General features: G+C 44.7%; 1 protein-coding gene across 1 annotated transcript in view; it reads left to right on the forward strand.

The window, feature by feature from the left end:
• Window positions 1–237: 237 nt before the first annotated feature.
• cep89 (centrosomal protein 89) overlaps window positions 238–19089 on the forward strand; it is a 103212-nt gene continuing 84360 nt past the window's right edge. Inside the window, exons 1-5 of the mRNA XM_056278765.1 lie at window positions 238–468; window positions 2763–2869; window positions 5713–5859; window positions 9602–9809; window positions 18929–18995. Coding sequence (XP_056134740.1) covers window positions 415–468; window positions 2763–2869; window positions 5713–5859; window positions 9602–9809; window positions 18929–18995 — 583 coding nt within the window. The 5' untranslated portion in view covers window positions 238–414. The remainder of the gene's footprint in view (window positions 469–2762; window positions 2870–5712; window positions 5860–9601; window positions 9810–18928; window positions 18996–19089) is intronic.

Genomic DNA, 19089 nt, shown 5'->3' on the forward strand with positions numbered 1-19089 from the left:
GACTTGAATTTGAATGAAGGGCAGGGAGGGAGGGAGGGTAAGCAAACGGGCTTTCGGCGTAAGTAAATTAAACGTTGGCGCCCCCTACTGGGTTAAACTGTCGAGAGCGTAAAAAAAACATCGTTAACTGGAGTAACACTATTCAAACGCACGCCGTTGCTAAGAGGATTAAACCGGGGCCGTGATTGGCTGCTTTTTCCGCGCTCACCCAATCAACGACGCCGTTGTTGTGACGTTCCTTCCAGCGGAGGGGCGTCTGGATACGGACCGGCCGGAGAGGTTGTGGCTAGACGGGGTAGGGAAGACGGTCCCCGCTGGCTTTGTTGAAGTAAGGGGGGGGGGGTTTGTTTAGTCAGTGAAGGGGAAAAGTTAAAGGTTGTTCTCCTTACCGGCGCCCCGGACAGTCTCACGCAGATGTCGTTCAACATTCTGCCGAAGTTCAGCTTCAGGAGGCGGGACGGAGAATTTGTGAGTTCGTCTCCGAACCGAGAAACGTTTCCGGCTAGTTTTCAGTTAACCGGCAGAACCCGCGTTGACAGGCGCTAATGAGATACGTGTGTTGTCTGTGTGAACCTGTATTACGCGTTCAGCCTTAAGGGGTCTTGGAACATGGCGGGACGGCGACGTTCAGCTAAATCAGTGTGTCGCACCTCGGCCGTAACTGCGTGACTTTTGCTGCCCTCCAAGCAGCATCGAGCCTTGCTCACTCGTCACCCAGTTAAATACCGTTTAATGCTGTTATGTAAGATTCTGGTCCAAAGCCGTCGTTAATCTGGAACGTAGTCAATGGCGAGCTAAATGTTACATTAACCTAAAAGCAGAAACCTAGCCTTGTTTTATTTTTGGGTTTTTTTTTTTACACGGGTCAGAGACAGCAGTATTAAAGTCATTCCTCTAAAGTATACAGAACTGTATGGGTGTACTAACACTTACAGTCATTCCTGTAAAGTATACAGAACTGTATGGGTGTACTAACACTAGCAGTATTGCAGTCATTCCTCTAAAGTATACAGAACTGTATGGGTGTTCTAACTCTAGCAGTATTACAGTCATTCCTGTAAAGTATACAGAACTGTATGGGTGTACTAACACTAGCAGTATTGCAGTCATTCCTCTAAAGTATACAGAACTGTATGGGTGTTCTAACTCTAGCAGTATTACAGTCATTCCTCTAAAGTATACAGAACTGTATGGGTGTACTAACACTTACAGTCATTCCTCTAAAGTATACAGAACTGTATGGGTGTACTAACACTAGCAGTATTAAAGTCATTCCTCTAAAGTATACAGAACTGTATGGGTGTACTAACACAGTCATTCCTCTAAAGTATACAGAACTGCATGGGTGTACTAACACTAGCAGTATTAAAGTCATTCCTCTAAAGTATACAGAACTGTATGGGTGTACTAACACTTACAGTCATTCCTCTAAAGTATACAGAACTGCATGGGTGTACTAACACTAGCAGTATTAAAGTCGTTCCTCTAAAGTATACAGAACTGCATGGGTGTACTAACACTAGCAGTATTAAAGTCATTCCTCTAAAGTATACAGAACTGTATGGGTGTACTAACACAGTCATTCCTCTAAAGTATACAGAACTGCATGGGTGTACTAACACTAGCAGAATTAAAGTCGTTCCTCTAAAGTATACAGAACTGCACGGGTGTACTAACTCTAGCAGTATTAAAGTCATTCCTCTAAAGTATACAGAACTGTATGGGTGTACTAACTCTAGCAGTATTAAAGTCATTCCTCTAAAGTATACAGAACTGCATGGGTGTACTAACACTTACAGTCATTCCTCTAAAGTATACAGAACTGTGTGGCTGTACTAACACTAGCAGTATTACAGTCATTCCTCTAAAGTATACAGAACTGTATGGGTGTACTAACACTAGCAGTATTAAAGTCATTTCTCTAAAGTATACAGAACTGTATGGGTGTACTAATACTAGCAGTATTAAAGTCATTCCTCTAAAGTATACAGAACTGTATGGGTGTACTAACTCTAGCAGTATTAAAGTCATTCCTCTAAAGTATACAGAACTGTATGGGTGTACTAACTCTAGCAGTATTAAAGTCATTCCTCTAAAGTATACAGAACTGTGTGGGTGTACTAACACTAGCAGTATTAAAGTCATTCCTCTAAAGTATACAGAACTGTATGGGTGTGCTAACACTAGGACTTGGCGATATGGACAAAACCGAATAACACGATATGTTCGACTGAACATCCCAATATCAATAATGTGACAATATTTTGAGGGTGACTATTGGTGCTTTCATAAGATATTTACATACATGAAAATATCATGATATCAATATTGTGCTGAAATTTTGCCCCGCTTAAACTGGCGCACCATTAGTCACAGCACCAGTTTGATAAAAACCACAAAGTAAAACAAGGACAGAACCACGCAGGTGTACTGACACTAAGTCACGGCAACGGTTTAACGGGCCGATTGTTGTACAGGTGGATGTTTGATTTTGTCTGTCAGCTAAATTTGCTGTCATTGCCTGACAAAGTGAAGTCTGTCATACGGGTTCTCCATGGTTATTGTTATCTATCAAAATGATTTCCTGGGATACAAATCCAGGGTCTAATCAGCCGCATGTTGTGTCATTCACTAACTAATCACTAATTAACTTGAATCACCCCCAGAGATAACGACTTATCCTTGTCATTGTATCTGTTTCTATGTGAGTACGTTGTCATGTTGATAACCCTCTCCCTACCCTTCCTCTGTGGTCTGTTTAGAAGCATATAGCTCATGGCTTCATCCCTGCTGCATCCATTGCCCCCAAGCCTGCCGTTCCACGTACCCCCCCTCCCCGCAGTCCAAACCCCTCTCCAGAGAGACCCAGGTATCTGACTGCTCAACCTCACACAACATTCAACACCACCACTGCCTCCTCTGGTTTTACACTGGCCCAGCGATTTGGGCTGGAGTAATGTTCGGGCTCCTGGTCCATCTCGGTAGCAAAGCAGAATCTGTAACTAACTTCGGTTTCTGACAAACCACATCAACATTTTGCAGAGAAAGTTCAGACAGATAAGATTTCTGATCCACAAAGTAGTCCAACGGTGTAAAAACATTGTTGTGGCTGGCTAGGTCCTAATGATGTCATCCTCAGTGTTCTTCAATGTTGTTCAAAAACATTTAGATTCCTCTAAAGACTAACCTGCTGTCTTGGTTTGAAATTGCTCAGTACATGAAGGCTGTCTTATTGAAATCAGTTTGGATCTAAGGAACCCGTCGAGTCATAAAAGCACTTTTGGAAATTATCTGCTCAGGTCAAGTTGTTTTTGCTCTCGGTTGTTTGTCTGTCAGCAAAATAACTCAAAAACAGATGTGTGAAGGTGAACTTTGGGTAGAGGCACAGTTGATTTGTTTCCAGTACTGATCCATATCTGGACTCATATCCCTGAGGGTTTTTTCTTTCAGTTTGTTTAAAATTACAAGGCAGAACAGTATTTGACATTTTGGTCAGTATCTTAAAAAAAATAGAGAGAGGCTGACCTAAAAACAGTTGGACACCAGTCTTTTATGAAAGTTTATCCAAAGAGGGAGAATTGGCCAAGGAATCTGATGATGTAATGAACTAAAGATGAAATGGTGTTGATGGTGTAGGTGGTTGGTGGAGAGACCCATTCAGTTCTCAGGCTGCTCTTGTTTTGACCGTTTCTCTTTGGTGCTGTGGTACCTTAGACTTGTTGCTGGATGATGCTGAAAGTGATCCCTGGTCACAGAACATGTTGATCTCATGAGAGCCTAAAAGTGGGCTGGTGATATATATATAACCCTGAGGCAAATCTATACCAACAAGTACACTGCCTTCACTGCTCTTGTTCTATTTGCTGTTTAACCACCTTAGTGAGAGACAGTTGGTAACCAGGGGGATGAAATGGTCACTCAGAAGGGGAAAGTGTTGTTTAGTCGCTTTCAAACACACATTCCATGACATCGGGCCTCATTTGTAAATCGTTCGTATGTACAAATTTGTTCTTACACACCCATGAAATTATTTAGCCCAGAAGTTTGTCTCAGAGACCAGTGTAGAACCCGGGTAACCCCTGAATTTAGGCACCAGTCGGCTAACGCTGATGTCTTTGCAAGCCTGGGTGATGGCTTGTTGCAGGAGGTTGACAACAGATGTTAGGGGGAAGGAATTACAAATAACCATTAGGCTTTACTACTGACTGTCAGACAATCTTGACAGCTAAAAAAAAAGTCCATGGTTGTTTAAGAACAAATTTGTATGTATAAACAATTGATGATGGTTTGAACTTTGAATAATTTTTCCATGTTCACACACATATAGCTTCTATCCATACGATTTACACTTCTGTCTCATTACCCACTCATGTATGATGTCGTTTTTTATATTGTAGCCTACATTTCTCAGTACAAAACATATGTTTGAAAGCAGCTAAGAAAACTCTTGGTCAGTTAAGAAACAGGATGAAAAGAGAAGTCCTAATTTCAGGGTTGTGGGTCAGCATTTTCCCAAGAATGATTAGCTCTTTAAAGTTACTTTTCTGAAGATTTGCATTAAAACAAATGTCCTCCCTTTTTTTCCCTCCCCTTTTCATTTCAATTCAACATCTCCCTTCTCTCTTCTGCTGTAGTCTAACCATTATTCCACACACATATAGACTCCTAACATACGTCCTCTGAGACACGTGGAGCCGCTGACCACTCCTTTCCACCCTCCAGCTGCAGGTTTCTCTGGAGGAACCATGCTATTTCCCCCAGATCTACCCACAACTGTACCGACGCTCCAACACCTGTAGGATGCACTATTTACAATGGTTGGACACATTACCCCAACTGACTCTCCACTCAGGGACACCAACAGCTGTGCTGTCTGCAGCACTCAGCTGAGCTCAAGGCAATACTGCAGTTCAAGCCCTGAACTTTAGTGTTAGTCTACTGCATCACCCCAGGGTTCCAACACAGATGTGCTCTGATACTTTATGTTGCTAGTGTATTTATGGCACGGTGGCCCAGTGGTTAGCACTGTTGCCTCACAGCAACAAGGTCCTGGGTTTGAACCCCAGGCCGTCCCAAGTCCTTTCTGTGTGGAGTTTGCGTGTTCTCCCCGTGTCTGCGTGGGTTTCCTCTGTGTGCTCCGGTTTCCTCCCACCGTCAGAAAGACATGCATGTTAGGGTTAATACTCTTGTCTGTGTCCCTGAGCAAGGCAATGGAAAGAAGAACTGGAGTTGGTCCCCGGGTGCTGCAGCTACTCATGGCTCCTATACAATAGGATGGTTACATGCAGAAGACAAATTCATTGTGACAATACAATTCGTTGTAAGAATACAATGACAAAATACTATTATTACTACTAGTACTACTACTACTACTACTACTACTACTACTTTCGGCTGTTCCCGTTAGGGGTCACCACAGCGGATCATCCATTTCCAACTCTTATACAATAACATCTAATACAATGACAAAATAAAGTGGCTTAATTCTTTCTTCTATAGCTAATCTACAAATATCAGAATCATAACCACAGACTGGGGTTCTAATGAAGAACACAAATATTGAGAACCAAATGTCATGCTGAAAAACCTGAACTGTCCAATTCCAGTGTTAGAGATTTCCTTAAATGGGAATTAGGAATTATAGGAATTATATTGTAATTCTTAGTTGCTGGGTTGTGAATATGTGTCTATTTCCCTCATCCCGCCCTACAGATCAGCCTTAGCGGCAGCCATCTTGTCTTCTTCTCTGACCGGGAGGACGTTTGCCATCCCGCCTGCTCGACCCAGGTCTCTGTCAGAGAGCGAGCGCTCCCAGTCCCTCACGTTTGAGCCAGACGCCAGCACAGCTCTTTACGCCCGGTAAGCCAGCACTGTTTTACAGTATGATACCAAACTTTGTGAGGAAGGATTACCCCGTTTATTTATCCTCTGGTTTTACTGGGGTGCTCACATGAACCCGTGCATCAGTACCGTCCTTCACAAAAATCTTCTGATCCTGTTGCAGATTTTCCAGTAAATAACATTTTATATTTTGACTTAGTTTACCCGCTCACAAGATCTTATCTAGAATAATTTGATAATTAAGTTAAAGGACCACTTCGCTGATTTTCAGCCTGACCTCTATCGATTCAAATTGGAGATGTAGTGTGAAAAATGTCTGCAATTATTGCCAATTTTCTCTGTCTTTCTGGGACGTAGTTCCAAAATCCGTTCTTCTTCCGGCACCAGTGCCGTCATTTGATGTGTTTGTGACGTAGTTGGTGACAAGGTAAATTTAAACTTTCTTTACTAGAGGTCAATTTTTTTCATAGAGAGCATTTGGCCATCCATCCATCCATCCATCCATCCATCCATCCATCCATCCATCCATTATCCGAACCGCTTCTCCTGCTCTCAGGGTCACGGGGATGCTGAAGCCTATCCCAGCAGTCATTGGGCGGCAGGCGGGGAGACACCCTGGACAGGCCACCAGACTATCACACGGGGCCCCCACACACACACACACACACACACACACACACACACACACACACACACACACACACATATTCATACCTAGAGACAATTTAGTACAGCCAATTCACCTGACCTACATGTCTTTGGACTGTGGGAGGAAACCGGAGCCCCCGGAGGAAACCCACGCAGACACGGGGAGAACATTCAAACTCCACACAGAGGATGACCCGGGACGACCCCAAGGTTGGACTACCCCGGGGCTCGAACCCAGGACCTTCTTGCTGTGAAACGACCGCGCTAACCACCGCGCCACCCACCGTGCCACCAGAGAGCTGTTGTTTTGGACTGAAATGTGTCATAGGCTACATCACATTTTCCAGCTAAACATTATTCCAGTCTTGTTTCATTAGGTCTTGTTAAAGGAGTTGATAGCATTTTTTTTATTTATATTTAATTTTTTTACTGTGCTGCCGGCTGTGGGTGGCACAGTGGCGCAGTGTGGCTCAAACCCAGGACCTTTTTGCTGTGAGGTGCGGTTGCCTCACAGCAAGAAGGTCGTGGGTTTGAGCCCCGGAGTAGTCCAATTTTGCAGGTCATCCCAGGTCTTCCTCTGTGTGGAGTTTGCATGTTCTCCCCGTGTCTGTGTGGGTTTCCTCCGGGGGCTCCGGTTTCCTCCCACAGACCATAAAACATGTAGGTCAGGTGAATCGACAATGCTAAATTGTCCCTAGGTATGAATGTATGTGTGTGTGTGTGTGTGTGTGTGTGTGTGTGTGTGTGTGTGTGTGTGTGTGTGTGTGTGTGTGTGTGTGTGTGTGTGTGTGTGTGTCAGCCCTGTGTGATAGTCTGGCAGCCTATCTAGGATGTCGTCCTGCCTGCCACCCAATGACTGCTGGGATAAGCTCCAGCATCCCCGCGACCCTGGGAGCAGGATAAGCGATTTGGATAATGGATAATGGATGGATGTTTTTACTGTTTTCGTGTCATTCTTGGTCCTAGTACAGCCCTGGCAGGTGGTCACTTGTGTTGTTTATTAATAATGGAATCCATTTATGTAGTGCTTTATCTAGACACCCAAAGCGTTTATATAATCCACTAATAATAATAATAATATTAATGACCCACTTGTTACTTCCATATCAATAACATTAATCAATATATTACCAATTAGTGTAGCATTGTGCGTTGTTATTCTCGTTGGCCTTGTGATTGAGGGCTATAAGCTGGTACTGTACATTGAGTTAATGAATTTTCTGGTTGTATTGTGTTCTTTGGGGTTTAGCAGATCAATGTTGAAATCCACACAGACAAAGACCATTTCTTGTTATTTATATTGTTGTACAATTCCAGTAGATTTTCCTTAAATGTGTCGATACAAGATCCAGGTTTTCTGTATACGCAGCTTATTAGAATACTTTCTGATTTCTCCATTTCTACTGTAACACATTCCATGATATTGTCCAAGACAAAAGACATATTCCCAACAGATTTACATTTATAATATTCATCGATGTATAGTGCAACTCCCCCACCTTTTGTTTGTATCCTGTTAGTGGAGAACATTTCGTGTCCCTCAATCTGGGCCATGTCTGTCTGTACTTCGCTGAGCCAAGTCTCATGGATTTCTGTCCAATTTTCTTGAGTAGTGGTTGATCTTTGAAAAGTTTCAACGAAGGCTCCTGCTATTGAAGTGAATTATTGATATTGCTCCATCCATTTTACATTTCTTTTGAACTGGTCTTCTGTGTAGTGTTCACAGTTTTCTACTTGTGTTCTTGCAGAAAATTTTTCTCAGGGTCTATATCATTTTCAATGTCTTGGGATTTATATTCAGTGTTTGAAAGTTTTCAAGTGGTCGCCATGCCATAAATTCTTGCCGTGTCTTGGCTGGGAGACTGGCAACGCTACAAGTATGACCCTGATCAATCATCGTAGGCTGCCTTTCACAATCTTGGAGAAGCTTCTGCCTGTGGACTGCAAGACAAGAGGTGGAACATGTTGGGGCGTAACTTGTAGCAGGACTCCCATCACTTATCCTAACCCTAACCTTCCAAACTTAACCTCGGCATGGGGGGGGGGGTGGTTCTTGAACTGGCAAGTAGGCATTTATTGTACTGAAGTGGTCATGTGTTTTACCTAAGGGGCATGTCTTGTACGTTACGCCCCTGTCTGGCAGTCCACAGATAGATAGTTTTGATCTTGCATGAGTTCATAGGTCGTTGGGGAGGAGGTTCAAGAACGTGTTAATCATGGCTACAGAAGTGCTATGTGTGATACTGGTGTTCTTGTGTTCTGAAAAAAAAGGGGGGGGTGGGATAATGGTGGATGCTGCTGCGGCAAGTACTACTGGGGGAATGATAACCTAGCATAGCTTAACCAGCTACTCATCGTGTTGCTGAAATGCCTCCTCTATTTCTTGCCAACATATAGCCTACTTTTTTGATTCTATCATGGTCTTCCCTTGAGGAAATGTCAAAAAGGCAGGGGTGTTGTTGCCACTGCTCAACGACCCTTTCCTTGTTTTCGTGGTTCCACGTGATGCCAGCAACAGCAGCGCCCCTCTTTCTCTTTTGCCATGTTTACATATGTGCACCAGAGAGCACTCTGTCATCCTGTTGGTCAACGTCAAGTAACACGTCGTTGTTGTCAGAAAAGGAGTTGTCAGTTGTACAAAAATTCTGACATGGTAGAGTTGTCGTTGGGTCGTCGTGGGGCGTCTGAGATGCCACATCACTGTTCTTCAATTATGTCACACTACACAGGGCTAAAGACGCCTGTTCATCATTCCCGATGTTCATAATCGGGCCCGATACTGGAAATTTGTTGGTGACGATAAAATCGTGTCAAAATCGTACTGAATTCATGTAGTCTGATCCTGGCATAAGGTGATGCGGGATCAGCAGTAAAAATGGTCAGGAACATTAATTTATGTACAAATTCACTCTTTTCGCAATTTACAGATAAGGCCTAGTGTGAATTGGGTCACGATGGTTTGTCATTTTTAAAAAGTGGGTCCCCAGGAAAAAAGTTTGGGAAACACTGGTCTGTACCATTGTATGTGGGATCTATTATGACAAGTTTACAAAAACACAAAGAATATTATCCACGTATGTTTTTTGTGTTGCATTTCTGTACTGCTCCTCAGAGACAGATGGTCCAAGCGTTTGTCTCATTGCCCTTCTGAGCCCACTGTTGGACACTCTGAGGAGTCAGAGGATGAGGAGGAAGATCAAGAAGAGCTAGAAGAGGTGTTGGAGGACAAAGAGAAGGAAGAGCATGTCTACCAGACTCTTGACAGACGGGAGAATTGTCCAACCACAGAGCCCACCTATGTCCTGCCACTGAAACACAAGGTAGGTCTCTAAGCAAGACCTGTAAACTGACTAGTGGCAATTTCCAGCGAATCTACTACTACTACTTTTGGCTGCTCCCGTTAGGGGTCGCTATAGCGGATCATCCATTTCCATCTCTTCCTGTCCTCTGCATCTTCCTCTGTCACACCAGCCACCTGCATGTCCTCCCTCACCACATCCATAAGCCTCCTCTTTGACCTTCCTCTTTTCCTTTTGCCTGGCAACTCCATATTCAGCATCCTTCTCCCAATATACCCAGCATCTCTCCTCCACACATGTCCAAACCATCTCAGTCTTGCTTTTCTTGCTTTGTCTCCAAACCGTCCAGCCTGAGCTGTCCCTCTAATGTAGTAAGTAGGTAAAATTTTATTTGTGTAGCACTTTTAAAAACACAGTTACAAAGTCCTTTACACTCAATACGTGAATAAATATGAATAAATACATAAAATACATTGAATGAATATAAAACACGGCATAGAGAGTAACAGACCAAGCTAAAAATGAACCAAAACAGAAGGCAGGGATGGGGATCTATAAAAAAGCTTGCCTGAAAAGATGGGTTTTTAGAAGCCGCTTAAAACAATCCAAAGATTCAGCAGATCTAATAGATTGGGGAAGATTATTACAGAGGCTTGGGAAGGAAAACTGTAAAGGTGTGGCTACCTACTCATTTCTAATCCTGTCCATCTTTGTCACTCCCAATGAAAATCATAACATCTTCACCTCTGCCACCTCCACCTCCTGTCTTTTCGTTAGTGCGACCATCTCCAAACCATATAATATAGCTGGTCTCACAACCATCTTGTGAACCTTCCCTTTAACTCTTGCTGGTACACTTCTGTTGCAAATCATTCCTGACACTGTTCTCCACCCACTCCACCCAGCCTGCACTCTCTTCTTCACCTTTCTTCTGCACTCCTTGTTACTTTGGACAGTTGACCCCAAGTATTTAAACTCATATGCCTTAGTTACCTCTACTCCTTGCATCCTGACCATTCCACTGTCCTCCCTCTCATTCACGCATAGGTATTCCGTCTTGCTCGTGTCTGTGAATGTTCTCATTCATCCAGGTCATGGTTATCCAAAGGAGTTGAATCAAGTGCAACTGGACTTGGTATATATCCGTGAAGACGTTTCGCCTCTCATCCAAGAGGCTTCCTCAGTTCGTGCCTTTCTGACTAGACCAAGCTAGCTCCGTCTTGCTCATACTGACTTTCATTCCTCTTCTCTCCAGTGCATATCTCCACCTCTCCAGGTTCTCCTCAACCTGCACCCTACTCTCACTACAGATCGCAATGTCACCTGCAAACATCATAGTCCACAGAGACTCCTGCCTGATCTCGTCCATTAACCTGTCCATCACCATTGCAAACAAGAAAGGGCTCAGAGCCGATCCTTGATGTAATCCCACCTCCACCTTGAACTAATCTGTCATTCCAACCGCACACCTCACCACTGTCACACTGCCCTCATACATATCCTGCACCACTCCCACATTCTTCTCTGCCACTCCCGACTTCCTCATACAATACCACACCTCCTCTCTCGGCACTCTGTCATAAGCTTTCTCTAAATCTACAAAGACACAATGTAACTCCTTCTGGCCTTCTCTATACTTCTCCATCAACATTCTCAAAGCAAACGTCACACCTGTGGTGCTCTTTCGTGGCATGAAACCATACTGCTGCTCGCTGATCATCACCTCTCCTCTTAACCTAGCTTCTATTACTCTTTCCTATATCTTCATGCTGTGGCTGATCAACTTTATACCTCTGTAGTTGCTACAGTTCTGCACATCGCCCTTGTCCTGAAAATCGGTACCAGTATGCTTCTTCTCCACTCCTCAGACATCCTCTCCCTTTCCAAGATTGTGTTAAACAATCTAGTTAAAAACCCCACTGTCATCTCTCCTAAACACCTCCATGCCTCCACAGGTCTGTCACCAGGACCACCTGCCTTTCCACTCTTCATCCTCTTCATAGGTTCCCTCACTTCTTCCTTGCTAATCCACTGTACTTCCTGATTCACTATCCCCACATCATCCAACCTTCTCTCTCTCATTTTCTTCATTCATCAGCCCCTCAAAGTACTCCCTCCACCTTCTCAACACACTCTCCTCGCATGCCAGCACATTTCCATCTCTATCCTTTATAACCCTAAACTGCTGCACATCCTTCCCAGCTCGGTCCCTCTGTCTAGCCAATCGGTACAAGTCCTTTTTTCCTTCCTTGGTGTCCAACCTCTCATACAACTCATCATACGTCTTTTCCTTTGCCTTCGCCACCTCTTGCTTCACCTTACGTCGCATCTCCTTGTACTCCTGTCTACTTTATTTGTCTCTCTTACTGTCCCATGTCATCTGTATACTTCCCTTTCCTGTACTTCCTCATTCCACCACCAAGTCACTTTTTTTTATCCCCCCCCCTCTCTTTTTTTCTCCCCAATTGTATCCGGCCAATTACCCCACTCTTCTGAGCCGTCACAGTCGCTGCTCCACCCCCTCTGCCGAGCCGTGGAGGGCTGCAGACTACCACATGCTTTCTCCCATACATGTGGAGTCGCCAGCCACTTCTTCTCACCTGACTGTGAGGAGTTTCACCAGGGGGACATAGTGTGTGGGAGGATTACGCTATTCCCCCCAGTTCCCCCTCCCCCCAAACAGGCACCCTGACCAACCAGAGGAGGCGCTAGTGCAGCGACCAGGACACATACCCACATCCGGCTTCCCACCTGCAGACACAGCCAATTGTGTCTTTAGGGACGCCCAACCAAGCCGGGGGTAACACGGGGATTCGATCCGGTGATCCCCTTGTTGGTAGGCAACGAAATAGACCGCCATGCTACCTGGACGCCCCTGCCACCAAGCACCCTTGTCTTCCTTCCTCTGTCCAGATGACACACCAAATAACTTCCTAGCTCTCTCCCTCACTATTTCTGCAGGGGTTCCCAGCCATCCGGCAACTCTTCACTACCACCCAGTGCCTGTCTTACCTCCTCCCTGAACTCCACACAACAGTCTTCCTTCTTCAACTTCCACCATTTGATCCTTGGCTCTGCCTTCACTCTCTTCTTCTTCTTGGTCTCCAAAGTCATCCTACAAACCACTGTCCAATGCTGGCTAGCTACGTTCTCCCCTGTCACCACCTTGCAGTCTCCAATCCCTTTCAGATCGCACCTCCTACATAAGATATAGCCCACCTGTGTGCACTTTCCTCCACTCTTGTACATCACCCTGTGTTCCTCCCTCTTCTTGAAATATGTATTCACCACAGCCATTTCCATTCTTTTTGCAAAATCCACCACCATCTGTCCTTCCACGTTTCTCTCCTTGACACCATACCTACCCATCACCTCCTCATCACCTCTGTTCCCTTCACCAACATGCCCATTGAAGTCTGCTCCAATCACCACTCTCTCCTCCTTGGGTACACTCTTCACCACCTCATCCAACTCACTCCAGAATTCTTCTTTCTCTTCCATCTCACACCCAACTTGTGGGGCATATGCGCCGATAACATTCAGCAATACACCTTCGATTTCCAGTTTCATACTCATCACTCTGTCTGACACTCTCTTCACCTCTGGCACACTCTTCACATACTCTTCCTTCAGAATTACCCCTACCCCATTTCTCCTCCTATTTGCACCATGGTAGAAGAGTTTGAACCCACCTCCGATGTTCCTGACCTTACTCCCCTTCCACCTGGTCTCTTGCACACACAGTATACCTACCTTTCTTCTCTCCATCATATCAGCCAGCTCTCTCACTTCACCAGTCATGGTGCCAACATTCAAGGTCCCGACTCTCACCTCCACACTCCTACCCTTCCAGCAAAAGAGGACTCTTGCTGCCTCTGGACATGCCTTCCCCTCTCTTTATCCTTCGCCCAAAAGTAGCATTGTTTCCCTGGCACCCTGCTTGTTAACAGTACCAGTGGCAGTCGTTGGCAACCCGGGCCTCGACCAGTCTGGTATGGAAATCTGACTTATGATCCACATATTTGATATGACAAAGATTTTACGCTGGATGCCCTTCCTGACATAACCCTCACAATTTATCCGGGTTTGGGACCGGCACTAAGAATGCACTGGCTTGTGTGTCTTTTTTTTTTCTCCCCCTTTTTCTCCCCAATTGTATCCAGCCAATTACCCCACTCTTCCGGGCCTTCCTGGTCGCTGCTCCACCCCCTGTGCTAATCCGGGGGGGGGGGGTTGCAGACTACCACATACCTTCTCCCTTACATTTGGAGTTGCCAGCTGCTGCTTCTTTTCACCTGAGAGTGAAGAGTTAGCACATGGGAGGATCACGCTATTCCCCCCAGTTCCCCCTCCCCCCCGAACAGGCGCCCCGACCGACCAGAGGAGGCCGCTAGTGCAGTGACCAGGACACATACCCACATCCGGCTTCCCACCCGCAGACACGGCCAATTGTGTCTGTAGGGACGCCCAACCAAGCTGGAGGTAACACAGGGATTCAAACTGGGATCCCCGTGTTGATAGACAACGGAATAGACCGCTATGCTATCCGGAGGCCCCTGGCTTCTGCATCCTTAATGGGTGGGTTGGCACTTTCCAGCGAATATGAATCATTATCTCCGCCGGGCAGTAGCCTGGAAGGGGTTATGCATTTAGTCGCATGTGTGTGTGTCCGTCCGCGAGTAATCTCGCAAACTACTGGAGCTATTAGCCTTTTGTGTACCTTATGTGTACCTAAAGAGCCTCTCGTTGTTGTGGTAATTAAAAACCTTCGAAAAAAGTTTGTTCTTGCGATCTCTGCTCATTCTCTTCATTCACTCTATAGCTCACTCAACCAACGCTGTTTTTCGTAGCTGCCTGCTCTGAGTCAACCATGCGCATGCACGACTCACATGTACGGTTGAGTCAGATCGGGCAGCGAGTGTCAAAACCAAAACATGTATTCGGGTATGAATCTGTAAAGTAAACGAGAAGTCGATAGTATTTTACAAGCCAGCAAATCATTCACTGCTGATCTCAGCACAGGAGAAATGGAGGAACACGGGAGGAACCAAAAATAATATGCTTTATTCACCCCACAGCCACGCCGAAGTGCCATTGTCTCCGATGTTCAAACCCCACTATAAAAATTCACCTTAGAGTGGCATTAATTACAGAGATAGCTGGAAATCGTCTCAACAGCTACAATAAAACACTTGCCATGGCTGAGCTATGTTTTCTTACCGTTATATAAGGAAGAAAGTGAATCAGCAGAGCAGCAGTTCGCCTTAATTACTGGGTTTCATGTGATGTCACTTCCCTTTCATCCAGGCTTTCTTAAAACACGTGGTGCCCCTTTCAATTCTGTATCTCAAATAAAATGAGAGAAATCCATTTTAAAAAATGTACACAACATCTATCCATGTAACACATTAATTTCCAAATTTACTGACACAGATCTTAACTGTACCTTTTGTAGCGCTGAGCCAGAAATGGTTGTTTTGTCACTGCTCCTCCTCGTCTGTGTTTTGGAGTGACATAGAGAATGTTATATATAACAACACTGGACATTCCATAACATCCATCCATCCATCCATCATCTTATCCTGCTCTCAGGCTCATGCCATAATAATTATGCCTAAAGACGTTATTACTACATCTTGAAGTTACATGACAAATCTTATACTTGCATTTGGTAAGTGTCACATACATACAGCGAGGTTCTCTAGGTCCCTCCCAAACCTTGGTGCTTTCTGGTTGAGTCAATATGTACATAGACACATTGGCCCTTATGATGAACAAAAAAAAGTAAACGCACACTGTCATATTATAAAAAACTATTTTCTGTAGCCTCTGATTAGGATTCATGGACTTTATTTAGGTTATTGTTTGTTTATTATGTTTAGCTACTTTATATTTAATTAATTTGTTTACTTTGCATATTTCATTTGATTATCTGCCTTTTTCGCTTTTCACTCATAGACATGTAAATTATATAAGAATGTATATTTCACTTACCAGCTGAATGTCTGAAAATGTCTGATAGTATGTTAATAATGTTCAGTTAAAAAAAATTAAAACACTTGGAGGTCAACCGCCTATGATACCAGTAAGAGCTGGCGATAGAAACGCTGGTAGAAGAAGACGAAAAAGGCCGTATGCGTGCTGTGTTTTGGGGTGTTCAAACCATTTGAATCGAGAGAGAGATAAAAGGCTTTTCAGAGTACTGAAGGTAGTTCATAACGGTCAACGAGTTAAGGACTTTTCTTTAAGACCCCGTAGTCAGTGGCTTAGAAACCTGTCTTTGGAGTCAAATGGACCTAAGTCAGAACCCCGCTCGAGTAAGTAGTGATCACTTTGTGAAAGGTATGTAAAATGTATATAGAATCATTTATAATTCCCCCTTAACCTCTGCTTGGAGCCTTTACTCAGATATTGTTGATGTTATTATATTTTCCAGAGTTTATGCTTACAGGATCATGTGTTCATTCATGCTTCGGGTCGGTTTGCACCATGTTGCATAAATTGTCAGTGTTTGTGTTGATGTCTGCACTCGCGATTTTTGTCCAAGCAGTAAATCACACTACTGAAAATGTTACAAGAGTTTGCACAGAAACGTCTTAGCCATCCCTTCATTTCTAAACACTACTACTGCTTTCGGCTGCTCCCGTTAGGGGTCGCCACAGCGGATCATCCGTTTCCATCTCTTCCTGTCCTCTGCATCTTCCTCTGTCACACCAGCCACCTGCATGTCCTCCCTCACCACATCCATAAACCTCCTCTTTGGCCTTCCTCTTCTCCTCTTCCCTGGCAGCTCCATATTCAGCATCCTTCTCCCAGTATACCCAGCATCTCTCCTCCACACATGTCCAAACCATCTCAATCTTGTCTCTCTTGCTTTGTCTCCAAACCGTCCAACCTGAGCGGTCCCTCTAATATACTCATTCCTAATCCTGTCCTTCTTTGTCACTCCCAATCAAAATCTTAGCATCTTCAACTCTGCCACCTCCAGCTCCACCTCCTGTCTTTTCATCAGCGCCACTGTCTCTAAACCATATAACATAGCTGGTCTCACAACCGTCTTGTAATTTCATTTCTAAACTCTAATTTGAAGAAACAATTTGCTGGACAGCAGTTCAGTGTGAAATGTATCATTACCATGGCTGTGCTATTTCACTGTCATGTTGAGTGTGGAATGATTACTGTTCCTAGGCTGCCTGAATAAATTATTTGAAGAGAATGATGAAGTTGTATGCTTCACGGTGGCAACACAATGGCCCAGCGGTTGGCACTGTTGCCTTCCAGCAAGAACGTCCTGGTTTCAAACCCCAGGCCATCCTGGGTCCTTTCTGTGGGAAGTTTGCATGTTCTCCCTGTGTCTGCATGGGTTTCCTCTGGGTGCTCCAGTTTCCTCCCACCATCAGAAAACATGCATGTTAGGGCTGATACTCCTTTCAGTGCCCCTGACCGAGGCATGGCAAGAAGAGCTGGAGTTGGTCCCCAGGCATTGCATGGCGGCTGCCCGCTACTCCTAGCTATATGGCTGCCCACTGCAGTTGATTATCTGTTGGGATGGGTGAAATGCAGAAGGTGAATTTCCCCACAGGGATTAAAAAAAGTACATCTTAACTGAGCTTGTTAACGTCTTCCATGCTCTTGTGGGCTTTCGTTTGTTTTGCTGAGTAGAATTATGTTTGCAGAAACAAGTAGCTGGAAATATCTGTAAACTTAACAGATGGATAAGCCTTCACTTCAAATGAGAAATCTTTCGGTTTCAATGTGTAGGGGACTATTCCATTACATACTCTAATTTTATCAAGGTGCCTTTGACAAGCACTGGCTTCCAAACTCCTGTAACAGTCAGAGAAGGCAGCATTGCATCCCGCATCGCCTGCGGCCATTTTGTTTGTGGACCACTAAGTGTTTTAAGCACAGGCAAAAAGTCATGTGACTGAAACCCAGCAATTAATTTTATATCGGGAAAACCGCGATGGCGAGACACATTTGAGGTCTTTTCCTACCTTTGCTTTATTGCTTTAGAATGAATGAAAGTCAATCAGCAGAGTAGCCGTTTGCCCTCATTCATTTTATATCATGAAAACCCTGACGGTTAAACAAGTTTAAAGTCTTTTAATAAGGGCTGTGAAATTATGATAGCCTGATCTCTGTCGTTTCATATCAGGCTTGGTCATTTTCATGCGAGATTTTGCCTAGGAGGCTGCACATCCACAGACTGACAGGCAAAAATGTTTTTATTGGGTAGATTTTTTAGCTTGAGCGCTGCATATTAACAACTTTTTTTCCACATTTCCTGTGCAGTTGACTTGGGTGCCATGCAAAGTCTTATAATGGCAGGAAAAACACTGGGTTTTTTTCTGTGTGTGCATGTATTTCCCTTCTCGCAGAAGGTGAAAATCGGGGTGGTTTGTCGCCAAGTCTGAGCACCGGAGAAGGGGAAATGTGTACGCCTGGCAGAGATCTGCACTCTACTGAGTGCACGCCTCTAGTTTAATACTATTATTAATTTCAGTTAATTACTACTGTGTCCTTACTTAGTCACCATTGCTACTGATGTCTAAGTAAGTAAGGAAACAATATTGTAGTGAATTCAGGGGGCAGCCGGGAAGCAAACCTGGGTCTCCCACACCATTGGTGCCTGCACTAACCAGTCAGCAAAAGGGTCCGACCCATTAGCCAAGGGCTAGCAAGTGTAGTCATCCATGGTCATTACACTACCCCCCTCCTTCAGGAAGTGCATCCCCGCGCTTCAGCATATCAGCTCCCTCACACCTCTGGGTGCACGCAATTCCCGATAGCCTCGCGGTCTCACCATCCCACTTCTGACACCAATGTAGCGAATTCAGGGGCCAGCCAGGGCCAGGGAGCGAACCCAGGTCTCCCACACCACAGACGACTATGTTAACCAGTTGACTAAAGGGTCCAATCCGTTAGCCAAGGGCTAGCGAGTCTAGTCATCCATGGTCGTTACAGTATTTTCTACCATTGTGCCCCCCTACCTGCACTTGTCATTTTATGCTCTTGGCAATTATGTCTGTTATACTGATATGTGGCATAGGTTGTGTTGACAGCACTTTCATCTGGAGGGAAGAGAATAGTTCAGTTTCTGTGTGCTGAATATATAACTCTGTCTGTCTGCTATCCAGAGACCCATCGAATCTGAGGGAGAAGAGACCGATGACCCTGCCTTCCCTTGCCCCCCTCTACCCCAAGGTTAATATCCCAGACACATTCTTCTTCATCCACATGTTCCTGGACACAACACATCACAGGACAGAGCGGTGGCTTTCATTATTCCATGTGGACT

The sequence above is a fragment of the Lampris incognitus genome, chromosome 4 (genome assembly GCF_029633865.1).
Source record: "Lampris incognitus isolate fLamInc1 chromosome 4, fLamInc1.hap2, whole genome shotgun sequence".
Classification (NCBI taxonomy): Eukaryota; Metazoa; Chordata; class Actinopteri; order Lampriformes; family Lampridae; genus Lampris; species Lampris incognitus.